We start from the raw sequence: 18,434 nt of genomic DNA on the forward strand, positions 1-18,434 counted from the left end.
GTTTTCAACTTACCTTCTGCCATAACTCTCATTCTCAATCACCCTCATCGTGCCCTTCCCACCCCACGGCAGGACCCCAGGGCATTACTAGTTATGCCCCCGGCTGGCACTTCCCAGCCCTCCCAAAGGGTTGTTTCTAAGCACTGAACAAATGAACCACTAGAGCCAGAGCTGCCGCCTCTGCTGCTGTTGTTTACAATACTCAGGTTTTATAGGGCTGATCAAGCCAGATTTCTGTGAGGTTGAACTCATAAAACATGTCCCCCTTTGGATTTCTGCACAACTTGGAAACCAGATCGGACGGAGCTCTCTATGCCAGTTCAGGCCCAAGGGTTTCTTAACCCAAATGTTTCCACAGGAAATCAGTCCAGGCAAGATCCTACAGGGGTGAGGAACCAATCCTGAGAGTCTGTGGGAAAGGAAGAGCAAGGCTATAAAGAGGAAACAGATTCCTTATTTGTTAGGATCACCAGGTCTGGACAGTGTCAAGAGGCTGGCTGGAGGCTCCAGAAGCCTCCCAAGAAACCTGCTCATAGAGGAAAAGATTATACAGAAAAGAAACCTCCTCCCAGAGAATGGGCGTGGGATAATGCAAGGGTTTCTGGGAAGAAGTACTCCAACCAATGAGCTTGCTCCTCTTAGAATTCCTAAGGTGTAAACTCCCTTTAAAGGCCCAAACCAAAGGTCTGAGCCAGAGAACTGTCAAGTCAACCTGAGTTCTCACCTTGTAACTGTCCAGACAACCTGAGTTCTCACCTTGTAACTGTCCAGACAACCTGAGTTCTCACCTTGTAACTGTCCAGACAACCTGAGTTCTCACCTAGTAATCCTAACACTTATTCTTCCATTCAGTGACTGGGCTCTGTCCTTCCCTCAGCACCAAAATTTCTGGAGTTCAGATGGCAAACCTACTGACTAGGGTGATGGACAACTAGTGATGTCTTTTAGTGAAGAGGGGGCCGGCTTAAGGATGCTGCCATGGATTTTTTTTGTTGTTGTTTTTGTTTTGTTTCTCTTCCCAGATTATTTTTACCTTGTGAATACAATCCTTCCTTTGCAACAACAACAACAACAAAATTCGGTTCTGCACATATATATTGTACCTAGGATATACTATATTTAATATGTATGGGAATGCCTGCCATTTAGGTGGAAGGAAGGAGGGGAAAAACTCGGAACAGAAGGGAGTACAAGGGATAATGTTGTAAAAAAAAAAAAAAATTATCTATGCATATGTACTGCCAAAGAAAATTTTATAATTATAAAAATAAATAAATGCTTAAAAAAAAAAAAAAAAAGATGCTGCCATGGAAACATGATGAGGATGGCTGAGATGTAGTGCTTAAAGTCACGGATGAAATGGAAGGGGGGAAGAACAATTTGGGCATTTTGGGTGAAGTAATGGGGGCTTGTTATAAGATGGGATGGTTAAGACAGAAGATGTCACAGGGTTTTTGTCTATCGCTGGCTCCCTTTAGGATCAACAAAATCATTCTTTGGTTTGGCATAAGAACTTATCACACTCTGGCTCCTATCAAGTTTTCCAGACTGATTTCACATTGCTCTCTTTCTTATAGTCTGTATTCCTGTTCTGATGTTCCCCATTAACCACATTTCAGCTCCCAGCTCCCAGCCTCTGCAGAGGCTTCCTGTCCCCAAAGATTAGAATGTTCCTCTCTCCAGACCCAACTCATTAAATCTCTTGCTCCAAAACTCTGCTAAAAAGGAGTCATTTTCTATGAGAAAACACTCCTGATAGAAAGTAACTGTGAAGATGAAAATTCAGAAATAGGATTCATCAGACAAAAGTAAAAGTTCCACAATTTTGATCAGAAAACAGAATTCTGGGGCCCAAGAACACGGAAGGTTAAGACTGATTTCCCTCTTTCCAAGCAACATCAATAAGAAGAATATGTCAGAAGCCAAACTGAATTTATTAATTATAATAAAAGTGAATGTTTTGAAGTCCTTTGAGAAACAAAGTGAATTACACAATGAATCAAGAATTACAAGAAAATTATTAATGGATAAACAAGAGTTGGACCAAATTTGAAGTGGCTAGTTTTGTTTTGTTTTTTTTTTTAATCAATTATGAATTCTCGGATACTGGGGAAAGTTTGTACGACCAGGACCAAATTACTACCAATAATGAATTCCATGAAGTGGTCTCATGATTTGGATGTGGACTTCATACTTCTATTGGAATCAATTCCATATTTTATGTAACTAGAACTTCAAATAGTGTTATTCGGAATACCTGCAACGACTTCACAAGATCCATTAATTGCACCATCTGGAATCTAGCTATATAGTATGAAAAAACTTTCAAATATTTCTGTGAATTTCTGTGAATTTATACCAATAAGACTTCTTTCTTTTTCCTCCCTCCACTGCCAAGAGTTTGCATGAAGACTCTGAACTGGTGCCACCAGGAGCACGGTTTCCCCTCAATCACCCCAAATCCTTCTCCAACTTTTCTGCTGATGCTCCCTTACTCTAGTCTCTTCCAAACTCAATCTCTACAGTTTTTCAAACTCAATCTCCCCTCCAGACTGCTCTCTCCTCTCTGACCCCTCCTCCCCTTTCTAATGATGGTGAGTAAAGCTTCTGGTAGGCAGAAGGACCCACAAGACTTCTGGGACTTCCTAATCTCACTGCTCTTCAACTCTTCTAGATGTATCTTCCTGAATTAAAGCACAAGCCCTTTTAAAGAAGCTCATGGAACTTCGTTTGCACAGAGAGCATTTAGCCCAGGGGCTGGGCACCTGAAGAGCTCAAACACTTTTTTCAATTCATTCCCAGCTGACATTCTATAATGTCTGAACTGCTATGGAAGGTTTGCAGCACACATTACACTGAAGGCTTCTCTACTATATGAGTGGGTTGACATTTAGCAGAAAATGAGGAATTGTGAAAATCTCTCCCTGATCCATCGTGTTTTCCTTTATGAAACCTCTAACAGTTACAGCTTATAGTTTCTCTTTAAACTCTATGATGCATTAAGAGCCTAACCCTAAATACTGTCTATACAGTACGAACGCCTTGATACACGATTAGGCTTAAGTATGAATGAATGCTTTCTGACACTCATTTCACTGCTATGTCCTCTCCAATCCGGTGATCTGATGAGGGATCAAGCCCCCTTTGAGGGAAAGCCTCCCCACGCTCATTACATTAGCACTTCCTGCTAAGCCAGGTCTGCGTTCCTGGCGCTCCCCCGCTCCCTCTCGGCCTTTGAGGCAGCATGCACCTTCTGATGGCGGATCAGGGGGCCCTTTCTGGAAAAGGCTCTCCCACACTCCTCACAGCCGTGGGGCTTCTCTCCAGAGTGAGTCCTCCGGTGCTTGACAAGGGTTGATCTCTGAGTGAAAGAGCTCCCGCACTCTCCGCACCGATGGGGCTTCTCCCCGGTGTGGATCCGCTGATGGAGGATCAGGTGGGACTTCTGATTGAAGGCCTTCCCGCACTCAGCACACTTGTAGGGCTTCTCCCCCGTGTGGATCCGCTGGTGCTTCACGAGGATGGAGGTGTCGATGAAGGCTTTCCCGCAGTCCTTGCACGCGTAGGGCTTCTCTCCAGTGTGCATCCGCTGGTGCAGGACCAGGTTGAACTTGCGTGAGAAGGCTTTCCTGCAGTCGCCACACTGGTAGGGCTTCTCACCATTGTGGATCCTCCTGTGCTTCGCCAGGGCCGAGCTCTCGGAGAAGGCCCTCCCACACTCATTACAGGGGTACGGCCTCTCCCCGGCATGGATGATCTGATGGAGGGCCAGGTGGGACTTCTGCGTGAAGGCTTTGCCACACTCCTTACAGAGGTACGGCTTCTCTCCAGTGTGGATCCTCTGGTGCTTCACGAGGGAAGAGCTCTCAATGAAGGCCTTCCCACAATCCCTGCAGATATACGGCTTCTCTCCCGTATGGATCCTCTGGTGCTTAACAAAGTCTGAGCTTTCAACAAAGGCTTTCCCACACTCCTGGCATTTGTAAGGCTTCTGTCCACTATGAGTCCTCTTGTGCCTATGAAATTCAGAATTCGAGATGAAGGCCTTCTCACACTCGTTGCACTTGTAAGGGGTCTCTCCAGTGTGAATCCTCTGGTGCTTCACCAGGTCTGAGACTTGTCTGAAGGCTTTCCCACAACTACCACACGCATAAGGCTTCTCTCCGGTGTGAATCCTCTGGTGCCGCGTCAGCCCTGAGTTTTTGGTGAAGGCCTGCCCGCAGTCAGGACATTGATGAGGCTTCCCATCAGCTTCGTCCTCTTCGGTGAGGTTTAAGCAAGGACCGAAGGTTTCCCCAGATTCACTACAGTGATCACTTCTGGCTCCAGGAGGACTCTTCTGAGATTTAGTTAACTGCCTTCCCTTGCTCTCTTCCTTTATTTGCTCCCTCCTTTTCTGGCTCCCACTATCTACACCTGCCCCCAAAGCGGAGGAGCAAAAGTCAGCCCCTGCAGGTCTCTCAACTTTCATCACCGGGGATGACTCTTCTGCAACATTCTCTTTTGGAGTTGACTCTGTGGTCTCAGTCCTAGGTTCCAAGTCTGAAAGACATTAATATAAAGCATGAATGTCCCCATTTCTCAGCTTTGAGAAAGGACACTAGGAATGAGGAAATAAACTAGTCAGGCTAGTCAGAGCAAGGAAGCACACTATGGAACACTATTTAAAAATCTCCTGCTTGATTTTTTTTTCTTATACTTCTTAATATTTCATGTGCTCTAAAAATCCTTTCCAGATTTCTCCATTTCAAAGGGTGTAGAAGGCTAACAACAGACTTTTCTTAGGGAAATGGAATCAGGGTGGAAAACAAACTGTGAGCAAAGGTATTTCTTACCACGCTAAAATCATTGTCTTAACACCCTAGTGTCTGATACACTGGAACACAATACATTCTAAACTGATACGTGACCTTAATTATAAAAATCATAACACAAAAAAATCAAAAGAAAAGCAGGTCATATAGTTTTCACAGTTGTGAAGAGATGTACAAGGGTTATAAGATAAAAACAAATCTCAAGAAAATGGCAAATTAAAGACCATTTTAAAAATTCAAAATTATAATAATAAAATATAAGGTATTTAATATATTAATCATAATTCTTATATGATAAATATAAATAATTATCATTAATAACATGTGATAATAAAATATAACAATGAAAGAAATGCAAAGCCAAATTGGCCAAATGACCAGAATGATGAAGAAGCTATCTTTTTTTCTTTTTCCCTGAGGCTGGGGTTAAGTGACTTGCCCAGGGTCACACAGCTAGGAAGTGTTAAGTGTCTGAGATCACATTTGAACTCGGGTCCTCCTGAATTCAAGGCTGGTGCTTTATCCACTGCGCCACCTAGCTGCCCCAGAATGATGAATAATCAACAGTTGGAAGGGTCATGGGAAGACAGACACAAAAAAATGCATCATGGGACTGTGACTGCCAATCCTTCAAACACCTGGATCCTTTGCCAGCTCCTTTTCCTATCCTGACCCCTTGCTGAACCAATCAGGCCAGCTCTACACTTTGCTCTTCTCCAGAGTCTCTGTTCCTCTCACTGGGTTATCCAACCCACCCGGCCAACCCTCATCACTCCCACCATCTGCTGCCTTTACCCCTACACAAACACGCTGAGGAATAAAGCTCAAAAAAGCACAAAACAAATCCCACCATGCAAACATTCTGACTAGGTTCATTCCTAATTTATTACACGACTTCAACTTGGCTCCCACTGCTGCTCAACAATCCTACTTTGACTCTCCTGCTGTCCACAGCAGCTCTTCCAGACCTTTTCATCCTGCCTCATATTTGACTGAAAAAATGAGGCCATTCACTGTGACGTCCCTCTTCTCACATCATCCAGAAGCCAAGGTGAAGGCCTCTACATGCACACATGATCCCATTCGACCCTGTCTCCTAAAGCTCGCTGCCTCCTCCATCGCCCCACTCTCTCACCAGACTTCAGTCTCTGTTTCCCACTTGAAGATATATCTCATGTTTCCCCACCCTTGAATGATTCCTTCTGCCCTTTCTTCCTCCTCTCATTCTCTTTAACAAGCCGCCTCCTAACCTTCATTCAACTGAAACCTGCCTCCAAAGTTACTAACAAGCTCTGAACTAACACACCTCATGTATCTAGGGATCTATTATCTAATTTTTCTCAATCTTTTTCAGTCGTTGCAGACTGTGACACCGTCCATCACTGTTTTCTCACTAGGTTTTCATGATACTCTTTCCTCACTTTTGTTGCCGTTTGCTATCTACCAGAAGGCTCCTTCTCTCCTTTGTTGGACTACACTCAAGTCATGCTTGCTAACTGTGGGTGTCCACCAGGCTGCCTTGGGCCCATTTCTCTTCTCCCTATATACTCTTTCACTGGTGCTCTCATCAGCTCCCCTGCACTTATTTATCTTCTCTATACCAGTCTTAAATCAGCTAATCCAGCCCTAACCTTTCTCCTGACTTCTAATCTCAAATCTCCACATGTCTATTGATGTCTAAAAATGAATGTGCTGTAGACCAGGACTTTTTAAACTTTTTCTACTTGTGACCCTTCTCTGTGCAAGAAATTTTTACATGACTCCATGTATGTGAGTATATAAAACAGGTATATAATCAAACATTTGCTATTAATAAATCATAATTTCATAACCCCACATTCAGTTATGAATTTTAAGAAGCTAGGCTATAAACATCTTAAACTTAAAATGTTCAAAACTGTACTTATTAACTTTCTCCCCAAATCCTCCCTTCTCTTAACTGCCCTATTATTGTCTAGAGTACCACTAACCTCGCAGTCACCCAGGCTGGCAAACCCTCTCACCCCTCCCATAGCCAATCTCTTGCCAATCCAGCCTGTGGCCTGTCCAGTGTACCTTTAGAACATCTCTCCCAGAGCCCTCCTCTTTCCTCTGGCACCCAAGTACATCAGCCCATGCTGTAGCCCGCTGGTCTCCCTGCTTCAAAGTCTCTACCCACTGCGGTCCATCACCATTCATCAAACTGATCTTACTAAAATCCAAGTCTGACTAGGACTTGCCTACCTCCCTTTTTTTTTCCCCCTAAGGCTGGGGTTAAGTGACTTGCCCAGGGTCACACAGCTAGGAAGTGTTAAGTGTCTGAGACCAGATTTGAACTCAGGTCCTCCTGACTTCAGGGCTGGTGCTCTCTCCACTGTGCCACCTAGCTGCCCCCTACCTCCCCTTTCAATAAACTGCAGTAGCTCCCTATGACTTCCAAATGTAAAATCCTGCTTGGCATTCAGCGTTCTTTATGACTTACCCACTCCCTTCCGTTCCAGGCTTCCTACGTCTCACCCTGCCCTCTTCTCCATGGACTCCGTGAGCCAGTGACAATGGGCTCCTTGCTCTTCCTCTAAAAAGCCCCTCTGTTTCCAAACCCCAGGCATCTTCATTGAGTGCGTCCATGTCTGAAAGGCTCTGCCTCTTCACTCTGCTTCTGGCTTCCTTCAAGTCTCAGCTGACACCCCACCTTCTCTACAATTCCCCTTTGTCTAAGGCCTTCCACCTCTTGATTATCTCAAACTTATCATATATAGTGCTCATTGTACAGAGTTATTTGAATGCTGTCTTTCTTATTAGACTTCAGCTCCTTGAGAGAAGGGGATAATTTTTTTAAAGCTCTCTTTGTATCCTCAGCCTGTAATGTTTACTGACTGAAAGCTATGAATAAATGCAACCCTTTTGGAAAGTAATTTGAAACTGTACAAATAAAGTGACTAAAACATCCATCTCCTCTGATACAGATAGTTCACCAGTAGCCTTATACTTCCAAGGAGATTACTGGTGTAAAAAAAAAAAAAAAAAAAAAAAAAAAGGTCCCACATTTATAAAAATATTTACAGCAGTACTTTTGGGGTTTTTTATCAGAATTTTTTAATAATTGTTATGCATATATATTTATGCAATTATTTTGCTGCACAAATCAGATCAGAAAAAATGAGAAAAATAAAATGTGAGCAAACAACAACAAAAAGTGAAAATGCTATGTTGTGAACTATTCTCAGTTTCCATAGTCCTCTCTCTGGGTATAGATGGCTCTCTTCATCATAAATCATTGGAACTAACCTGAATCATATCTCATTGTTGAAGAGAACCATGCCCATCAGAATTGATCATTGTATAATCTTCTTGTACGCAATGATCTGGTCCTGCTCATTTCTCTCAGCATCAGTTCACGTAAGTCTCTCCAGGCCTTTCTGAAATCATCTTGTTGGACATTTCTTACAGAGCAATAATATTCCATAATATTCATATATTACAATTTACTAGGCCATTCTCCAGTTGATGAGCATCCACTCAGTTTTTAGTTCCTTACCACTACAAAGAGGGCTGCCACAAACATTCTAGCACACGTGGGTCCCTTTCCCGCCTTTAAGATCTCTTTGGGATACAAACCCTGTAGAAACACCAGCAGTACTTTTTGTGATAGAACTAGAAACAAAGCAGTTGGCCAAATAAATTGTAGAACATGAAAGTAAAAATAATAATGATAGTACTACCAGCTAATATTTATATAGTGTCTATATGCCAGGTATTATGCTAAGTGCTTCAAAGATATATCCTTTGACAGTGACAATAATATCACAATAAAGGGGCTATGGTTATCCCCATTTTATAGCTGAAGAAGCTGATGCAGATGACTTGCCCAGGGGTCACATAACTATTCTGAATCAGAATTTGAACTCAGGTCTCCCAGTGCTCTATATATTACATAATTATATCTACTATTTACTGGAAATATTACCATGGTGTAAGAAATAAAAATGATAATGAATACAGAAAAATATGGAAAAGATCTCCCTGAAGTGATATAGAGAGGAATAAAAAAAATCTAAACTGTGACTACAACAATGTAATGGAAAGAACCACAAAAATATAAACTGTAAAGTTAAAAAATTACAAATAACAAAGCATAGGGGCAGCTAGGTGGTGCAGTAGATAGAGCACCAGTCCTGAAGTCAGGAGGACCTGAGTTCTAATCAGGCCTCAGACACTTAATACTTCCTGGCTGTGTGACCCTGGGCAAGTCACTGAACCCCAATTGCCTCAGCAAAAACAAACAAAAAAGAATTACAAAGAACAAGTGTGGCTCAAAATAAAAAGTGATACTTCCCACTTTTGAGGAGGGGGAGAGTCACTAGTGATCACACATTTTCAGGCTTTTTCGACGTGTCAATCAGGTTTTGTTGATTTTTTTCTTCTTTTTTCCTACAAAAATTGTTATATGAGATGGTTTTCTGGGAATGGGAGGTTTTACTGGAGGTAACTGTAGTATGTTAAAAAAAAAAAAAAAGATATCAATAAAAGCTTATTTAAAAACTAAATACAATTATTACTTTCCCCATCCACAAAGTGATTATTATTAATCTATGACTCACCTATACACAGTATCCTCTCCTTTCAAATTTCAAAAGAAATTAAGGTTATTGATCAGATAGAGATCCCTTGCATTACTGAATGAGAATACTCAGGGGAGTGTTCAAGGAAGGGCTTGAGTTGAGTAACTACTGCTGTAAAATAACATAAAATAGTATTTTAACATGTTACATTTTTTCTTGTTCAAGATACCCATATATGTCACCTTGGGACACTTCTGAATGGTAATGAGGAGAGGGAATGAGAGGAGAATTCCATATCAGTTTGAACATCTCATTAAACTCGCAATGGATGAATTTACAATGTTAAACAAAATAAAAATGGCTTTCTTCTGGATTTGTGCCTTCAGGTTAGAGTGAAGCACTTATACTGCTCTTCAACAATGACATGCTACTGCGGAGGCTCAGATTATAACTAGAAGAAAACGCTTTCAGCTTGAGTCCAGCTTCATATTGCGGCTTCTCAAATTCTTCCAGGAAAAGAACTTTTTGTAAGTAGAGCCGATCTGCCCAGCTGATCCCCGATGAGACTCACAAAATCAAATCTCGCCAAGTCTTTCACACATCTGGGAAGAGGTTGCTGCGTAGGGCTTGTCCAATCTTCTCAGCAGCTCCGTGCATTGTATAGGACAGGCTTTAGAAGCTCCTTCAAATAGCAAGACTTGAAACTCTGACCAACAAATGACCAACAATACAATGGCCAACTACAATACCAAGGGACTCTTGATGAAATACACTGCCCTCCCTCTGACAGAGAGGGCAGATCGAACATCCTTTTTCCACACATGGACAATGCAGATATTTGTTTGGCTTTACATATTTGTAATAGGGGTTTTATTTATTTGCTTTCTCGACAGGAGAAGGCAGGAAGGAAAGGCGGCAAATTTTTATTTGAAAAAAAAAATTAAAAATTAATTCACAATACATTCTGAACAGATCGTGACCTCAACAGGAAAAAAAAAATCACATTATAAAAAAAAAAAATCAGAAGAGAAACAAATCATACACCTCTCAGCTATAGCTAAGAGATGTAATCTTAACCAAACAAGAGACACAGGCAATAACAAAAGATAAAACAGATTAACTCTCATCACCTGAAACCGAAAAGCTTCTGCCAAGCTAGTATTAGTGGATCGAGGAGAAGAAGGGAAGTGGTTGAATGGGGTTGAAATTTTTCTAATAAGAATTTGGCATCCAAGATATATAAACAAATGATACACACATATATAAAATGATGGCCATAACCATCTCAGCAGATGGGCTAAACCAGATTGAGAATAACTGAGGGAAATTTTTTTTTTTTAAAGAAGAGTAACTGAGGGATCTCAGAACCATCAGTGAGTTTGGGGGGGGGGGTGTCTACCCCAAGCATGTGAAGGCTTCCCTCAGTGAATAAGACCCATTTGTTCCAACAACATGGTGTCTGAAGTGGGTGCTATGGAGCCCTCAGATACCAAAGACAGGAAGGTCACCCATCATATCCCCGGCCATCGCCTGCCTTCCTGACTTTTGACTTCCGGGAAGAGTGAGGCCGAGGACTTTGGGCAGCTCTGACTCATTTCTATCACCCATGATGTCAACGGTCCTCTTCAAAAACGAAGACCAACATCAACAAATGGTCCAAGGCTGCGAAGAACCATTCTCAAAAGAAGAAATACAAAGTATTCACAACTATAGGAAAAAATCACCAACAACATGAAAAATGCAAATCCAACCAACAGTGAGCTTTCAAAAACGGCAACAGTTCATGTTGGAACAGGTCTAAGAAGAAAGGCATCCAAAAGAAATGACTTAAATATCTGTTTACAAAGTATCGACAGTATTCATCAGATGAGCTGTCCAGGACATTTTCCCTTCCCCATATGAATTTTCTGGCAGATGATAAATGGAACTTAACTCAGGGTGCGGAGAATAAGACACGTCTTCCCTAGTTCTACCGTATAGCAGCTCCACATGGGACAGCTGTCCTGGAGTGACCGCTGCCAGCAGAGAAGGAGCTCACGGCTGATGGTGGGAGGCTGGGGAGACTACTGGAGTTAGGGAAACAAACGGACTCGGTATAAAAAGGACAAGCAAGGAGGACAGAACGTACAAGGATTCTGCCAGAGGAAAAAATGAAGACAAGCAGAAAATCTAAGTACAAAGTGCACGTTCCTTTCTAAAAACTTAACCAGAACCTTGAAAAGGGAATGGTTAACAAACCAAGCTCTCTAAATTCAGACCATTGGCGATTTCCAAAATAGGACATATCTATTAGCCCTGCTGGGGGGCCCGTGTGGAAGGAGATGGAAGACAGACACAGAAAAGTAAAAACATCCACGTACTTCTAAAACAAATGAACGAAATCCCCAGCAGGGTCCCTCGCAAAGAGTCACATACCCCAAAGTGACCCCAGGAGCACACACCTCACAGGGCTTTTTCCAAACTAGTGCAGCCCCTGGTGCTTATCAAAGCTTATTTGATAAATCCTCTGACTATGAGTTTCAGCTCTCCTGAACAAGTGACCCTGCCCACCTATGGGCAACCAGGAAGCCCAGGCTGGGCACAAGAGCCCCCTGCCAAGGGTCAGCGACTCTCCTTCCCTTTCATTTTCATCATCTCCCATCAGAAACTCTTCAAAGGCAGCAGAAGAAAGATCTAGGGAAAGTGTGGGGAAATCAAGCCCCTCAAAGCAGCCCTTCCTGAGCCTGCGGGCACATCTGCTTCCTCCATATTGCCACATGAACTGAGAGAGGTCTCACCTGGTCCTGAAGGTGAAGAAGATGGAGAGAGGGGCCTTCATTGGGCTCTATCTGCTGGGAAAAGCTTCTGAGACACAAGCTGGATGAGAACTTGCCCCAGGGGGGCAGCACCTAAGCCTGGAGTTGGAAGGATGCCCCTGACCCAGCACCCTCGTGAGAGGAGGGAAGCACAGGGGCTACTGGCCCAGGGCCAAGGCTGCCAGCCTGGGGACTCCAAGAAAGAATCAGCCAGGAAGAAAGAGTTGGCCATATCTGCAATGAAAGGGAATAGGTTCAACTTCTTGGCCTCAGTCTCCCCATCTACAAAACAAAGGGATTGGACTGAAGGACCACTTCGACTCCTTGCAACTATAAATCTGTGATCACAGAAAGAGAATGAGGCAGCCGGGCCCTCTTTGGGGAAGATCGAGAAGGTTGGAGGTACAGGCCATGAAAAGATGGCAGTGGGGTGCAGGGGAGCAAAGCCTGGGCACCTTCTGCTAGTAGCCAAAGGGGGCACCAGCCAGGGCCAGTTCCCCAGGGCCAGCTCCTCAGGACCAGCTCCCTAGCCTATTTCAGGGCCAGTTCCCCAGGGCCAGCTCCTCAGGACCAGCTCCCTAGCCTGTTTCAGGACTAGCTCCTCAGGTCCAGCTCCTCAGGACCAGCTCCCTAGCCTGTTTCAGGGCCAGTTCCCCAGGGCCAGCTCCTCAGGACCAGCTCCCTAGCCTGTTTCAGGACCAGCTCCTCAGGTCCAGCTCCTCAGGACTGGCTCCCTCAATCCTCCCAGGACCAGTTCCCCTGTTTCTCCCCAGGGCCAGCTCCTCAGGTCCAGCTCCCTCGCCCCTCCCAGGGCCAGCTCCCCAGGGCAGTTTTCCAGGGCCAGCTCCCCAGCTCCTCCTCAGGATAAGCTCCTCGGGACCAGCTCTTCCCAGGAGAGAAATGAAGAGCCTGAAGGCAGGGGAAAGGAAAGAGGGGAGCAAAGGGTATGGGATGGTCCCGTGTCGGGGGCTGGGCTGGATAACGGCTATCAGGACAACAAAGAAACCCTCCCTGCCTCATGTGAGCGGAGAGATGCCGCCACACACGAGCACACTGGGGAAATCCTAAAAGGCCGCCCTGGAGGCCGAGGGGAAGAGTCCAGGAGGGGCCCCGCAGGAAAGCCAGCCCGGCCTGACCACAGAACACCCAGAGACAGTTTTAACAACCAAGTCCCCAGGACTGCAGAGGTAGGTGGAGGACAGGATGTGAAGGGGGATCACGGTCCATCGCAGGGGAAATAAGGAGCTATTGTAATCTGTGAGGTCAAGAGTGACAGGCCTGAATGCTGGCCCAGGGGAGAGGTGATGGGAGCCTCAGGTGGGATCACAAGGACAAAAACAAAAGGGGTCATGCAAATAAAAAGAACACAATGAGGGGAGCAGCTTATGGGGTGAACAACAACAAGAAGTTGTACACAATACCGAGGGAGGATGCTGAGCCCCCCCAAGACAGGGAAGTTCAGGAGAGGATTCGGGGGAGACAGCCCGTCCCCAGCCTTCCAGTAGGAAATGCTACTAGGCAGCTGACACCGGGGACGAGGGTCTGTTTTCAGGTCTCACAGCATCCACGTCACCTTCTGCTCACAATCACCCTCATTACATCACGCCAGAATCAAGAGCCACGGCTCCTTCAGCAACCCATCCCCCTGTGACCGCGAGGGCCCCCGCAAAGCCTTGTGGGTACTAACGGCCTTACCCAACAAACATGGCCCCTTCTCCCCCAAGCAGTGCACTAGGCCCCTGTGCTACCACATACATGTCACACAACCAGGGCCAGCCTTACGGTCAGGAGTCACTGGCCGAAGGTCTCCCGCCCTAGGGCCTTGGCCCACTATTAGGCCCCAGGAGCCAAGAGAAGACGCACTGAGCGGCCAGGGCGTGTCAAAAGATGGAGTCTCCCTCACATGGAGGCGAGTGGGCTGGCCCACAGACGCCTCCTCCGGCACTGCCGCCATGGGGCACGGAACAGAACCCAAGCAGCCCCTTCACCGCGTGGCCACGGGCCTCCATGACCAGCACACAGTCCGTGGAGGAACTGCCGTGGCTGCAAACTCCCAGGTTCTCTGGAGAGGAGGTTGCTGGTCCGCCCCACGCCAAGCCTTTCTGGCCTGACCGGACCTTGCCACATCCTGGACCCCGGAGCACTTCCCCCGCCTGCCCCGAGATCCTCCCTGAGGTTCCGGCATGCAGCCTTCCTCCTCCAGGCAGTGCTCCCTGGCCACCCCGAGGCTCCAGACACTCTCCCCATTCCTTTCCCGTCCAGAATCCCGGAGACTCAGCTGACAGCCCACCTTGCCAACTCCCCTCCTCGCCCCTTCCCCCCCAGGAACACTCAGCTCCCGTGGGGATCCCGCCCCTACAACCTCCTTGGCATAGGAGCTCCTGGGGGAGGGGGGCTGTTTCTGCTTTCTAGGTATTCCCAGTGCCCGGACAGTAACACACGCTTAATAAATGTCTGCTGAGTGACTGGCAGATGGCCCGGCAGCACCGGGAAAATCACCTTTCAAAAAAAGGGGCACGAGTGCGGCAGAATTCTAATGGCCAAGCTGGGCCACAGGGGAGAGGGGCCTGAGGGGGACAGAAGTGCTCCTTTTCCTGCCTCACGGGCTCAAGGCAGCTCCTCTGGTACCTTCCCTCCCTCCACTGGCCGCAGAATAGTTCCAGGCACTTCACTAATGAGACGTCCCTGGACCCATCCGAGGTTTCCTTGACGAAGACACTGCCTTTCTGCCATTTGTTTCTCCAGTTCATTTTACAGAGAAGGAAACTGAGGCAAACTGGGAGAAGTGACATGCCCAGGGTCTTGCTCAGCTAGAGCCTGAGGCTGGATTTGAGTCCTCCCGAGGCCAGGCCCGGTGCTCCAGCCCCAGCGCCACCACTTACTCCCGGCCAGGTGCCCCATCAGCTCGTGCCCCAAGGAGGCCTGGCTCTGCTCTGGGCCCCGTGGCTCAGGAGGAGAACTTCCGGATGTGCCCCTCCCCCCATCCATCACCCCTGTGTCAGGTACAGGCCTATCCCGTGCTGGGTCCGGGCGGCAGGCCAGCGAGGACCCAGCACCCTCCGCAGCAGCATCTCCCCTGCTCCTCTGGTGCCCAGGGTGCCCCGAATCTCAGCACCATTCCGAGGTGGTGCACCCCCTTTCACCCCCTTTTTCCTCTGTCCGAAGAGGCAACTCTTTTAAATGGGAGGGGGATTCATTAGGGAACCCACAGTGGGGAAAACCTAAAGAGAATGGTAAAAAACTGAGGATTTTAAACAAAGTGGAAAAGGGAAATTCCTCGCCAGATTGTAACAAGCGGAACAAAGCAAAGCTGGGCTCTCGGGCGACTCCTCTGAACCTTCCAGAATCTATGCTAGTGTGTCTCAGGGAGGCCCAAATAACCCGGCGGTCCCGTTGGGCCCAGATGCCCGCCAGGGTCCGGCTCCTGCCTCGCCCAGCTCTGCAGCAGCAACAGGGAAAATGTGCAAAAAGGAAAAGGGCCATCGAGCGCCGGGCAGCCAGTAGACCCTTCTGTGCCGCCCGTGGCCCCCGCATGGGCCCATGGAAGGAGCAGGGCAGTCCCAGGGGGCTCAGTCCGGTTATCTCCTGAAAAATAAACCGGGGGAGCCTGGAGACCGGCCTCCCCTCCCCCAGATGCGTCCTTGCTGGGCCGGTCAGCCCCTAGCTCCAGGCCCTGGGAGGAAGCACTGGGCCCAGACCCCACCTGGGGAACAAGACCGAGGCCCAGCAGGGAGGGGAGGGAGGGGAGGGAGGGGAGGGAGGGGGCAGAGCAGCTAAGGTGCGGGTGAGCACCGTCTCTCGCTGTTCTCATGAGGGGGGGGGGGGGAGCTTCCGAGCCGGTCCCCCGGGCCAGGCCTCCCGCACTCATCCCCGCTCAGGTGTCTGATCCCCCCTCCGCCCCCCCCACCGCCGGACTCTCCCGCACTTCTGGCAGCTCTGCGGCCGCCCCCAGACAGGCTGCCCGGCCCTCCAGCGAGCCCCCGTGGGGAGCCGCTCGGGCCTGGTCACACACAGGAGCCCAGGCGGTCCAGCCAGGACGGTCGCCATGGCAACAGCTCCCAGGCGGGGGAAGCAGCCGCAAACCAGAGACCCCGGGGGGCCTGCCAGGCGGAGCCCCCGCAGCCCGGGGAAGGCTCCCCTCTGCGCCCCCGCGGCCCTGACCAGCGGAGCCTGGAGCACAGGGAGGGCCCAGGGCCGGGCCCTCCCGGGGGGACCCTTTGCACCAGCAGCCCCCGCGGCCTTCTCCGCCAGACCCCCCTCCCAGCAGGTGCCTCCATCAAGGGGCTCCGCAGGCCCAGGAGCATCCCCCTCCCCACAAGAGATTCCACTAGCAACTGCCCCCGCAGACCCCTCCCAGCAGGTGCCTGCCTCCATCAAGGGTCTCCTTTAGCCCCCAAGCCAGCCCTCTTCCAGCAAGCACCTCCTATCAACTGCCCCGCGGCCCCTCCCCCGCCCCTCCCAGCGGGTACCTCCAAAAGCTGCCTCTGCAGAACCAGACGCACCCACACCACAAGCCCCGCGGCCCCCGCGGTCAGTCCCCGGGGACAGCGGGTGCCTCTCACAGCCGGCCCGCGGCCCCGCAGCCGCTCCCGGAGACCCGGATGGAAAGCCCCCCCCACCAGGCACAGGCAGGCGCGGCGCGCCCCCCACACTCCTCTGCCCGGAAACAGCGGTAGGAAGGCTCATTACCCTCTGCGCCGCCGTCGCCGCTGCCCAGGGCCGCGGGGGGCCCGTCCATCCGCCCGCCGAGAGGGAACCGCAGCCGACGCCACTCCAGCGCAGGTACCGCAGGCTACCGTTTTTTTTTTTGTTTTTTTTTTTTCGTCTCGTGACGCAACTTCCCCGGGGCCAAGGCGGGGGCGGGGCCGGGGAGCATGCGCACTGCTGCTCGGCGACTGCTTCCGGTCTGCTAGCGCCGGGGTTACCGGAGAGGCCGTGGGGTTCGCCGCGGAGCCGGAACTCTCCTGAGGGAGCGAGTGCAGTGCTGCCCATCCCCCCGCGGAGCCCCGGGCCCGGCTGCTCCGGCCCCAGCCGAGGAAGGGGGCACAGTGGGGGCTTACGCCGCGGAGAGATAAGGCCGGCTCGGGTGACTGAGACAAGCCCCGCAGTCGGTCCTCCCGGAGAGGAGCCGGGCCCGCCCCCGACCTCCGCTGATCGCGGCTCACCGCGGCGGCGCCCCCGGGCCCGGCTCCGCCAGGCTGGCCGCGGCAGTCCCGCGAGCCCCCGGCCTCCGTGTGGCCGGCGCCAGCTTCCTCCAGCCCAAATAACTGCAGCCCCCCTTCCCGACGGGGCTCCGCGGGACGTCTGACTGCGGTGATGGAGGGCAGCTGCCAGCCAATCCCCCGTCAAGTCAGGGCCAGCCAAGCCGGACCCGCGCTGCAGGGGGCCTCGAGCCATCCCCAGAGCAAGCGGGGGCTTTGGGGTGATGGCTCTGAGCACCCCAAGGGAGGTTCCCAGGCAGGTCCGCAGAGGCAGGGGAGGAACAGAGGAGGGAGGGCCGGAAAGAACTGGGCGTGGGGGGGTCCCTGGGACCACATGTATCCAGGTAGGATTACGTGGGAAAATCCTTAAGGGAGATCCATGACAAAGAGAGGCAGCAGAGAGCTGCCCGATTTGCGGGGAAAAGGAAAAGCTCCTCTGCTTGTAATGGGGCCCGTGAGAGAGAGGCAGGGTGTGGGGCAGCAGCTAAGGCTCCATCACCCTTGAAGGCTTCAAATGGGGGGCGGTCATGGAGAGAATTTTCGGCTGATTAAAAATTTTTATTTTTTTTTGGAGGGGGGGGGAATGTATGATAGAGAAAGAATGAATAAATTTTATAAAAACACCAAGTACTTGTTCTGTGCTAAAAACTGTCCAAACCCTGGGGGCAACATGCAAAAAGCCAGATAACCCCTCTCCTCAAAGAGGGAGGCAAAGAAGTGGAGGAGGACCCCGGGGAAGGCAGAGCAGAGCCCGGCAGTCGGTGGGCCCCCCTCTCCAGTCCTGCAGTACTGTTTGACTATGCTTCCAAATTATAAAGGGAGGAGACAGCTCGTTAGCATTAAGGTGGCACAGTCCGGGTAGTTGGAACAGAAAGTGCAGCTGGACTAGGAGGCTCTCATTAAGCAAAGCGCCCCGGCCCTGATTGATTCGGCCGGCATCACATAGCAGTCATTCTGTTTGGGCCAGAAACGCTGAGCATCCTCCCCTCCCAGATTTATTTCCTTAGAGTTTGGGGAGTTTGACTACATGAAAGAGACCCTTCTTTGCCTCTATCATACCTGGCCTTGACCACTACATAGGTG

The 18,434-nt window shown here is 49.3% G+C and overlaps 2 protein-coding genes across 6 annotated transcripts in view; both read right to left on the reverse strand.

The window, feature by feature from the left end:
• Positions 1-16,902, reverse strand: part of LOC141564465 (uncharacterized) — a 153,763-nt gene extending 136,861 nt beyond the window's left edge. The window contains exon 1 of one of the 2 annotated variants that reach the window (XM_074306979.1): positions 16,840-16,870. The gene's annotated coding sequence lies outside the window, so the exon portion shown is untranslated. Of the gene's footprint in view, positions 1-16,839 lie in introns of both variants that reach the window. The other variant, XM_074306977.1, reaches the window with a different exon arrangement.
• Positions 1-16,980, reverse strand: part of LOC141564466 (uncharacterized) — an 85,510-nt gene extending 68,530 nt beyond the window's left edge. Inside the window, exons 1-2 of one of the 4 annotated variants that reach the window (XM_074306984.1) lie at positions 16,840-16,942; positions 3,251-4,542 (exon numbers count right to left, since the gene is read on the reverse strand). In XM_074306984.1, the coding sequence (XP_074163085.1) occupies positions 3,251-4,542; positions 16,840-16,888 (1,341 nt within the window). In that variant the 5' untranslated portion in view covers positions 16,889-16,942. Of the gene's footprint in view, positions 1-1,916; positions 4,543-12,132; positions 12,234-16,839 lie in introns of those variants that run through there. The other 3 variants (XM_074306983.1, XM_074306980.1, XM_074306982.1) reach the window with 3 other exon arrangements.
• Between the last annotated feature and the right edge of the window lie 1,454 nt (positions 16,981-18,434).

The sequence above is a fragment of the Sminthopsis crassicaudata genome, chromosome 3 (assembly GCF_048593235.1).
Source record: "Sminthopsis crassicaudata isolate SCR6 chromosome 3, ASM4859323v1, whole genome shotgun sequence".
Lineage (NCBI taxonomy): Eukaryota > Metazoa > Chordata > Mammalia > Dasyuromorphia > Dasyuridae > Sminthopsis > Sminthopsis crassicaudata.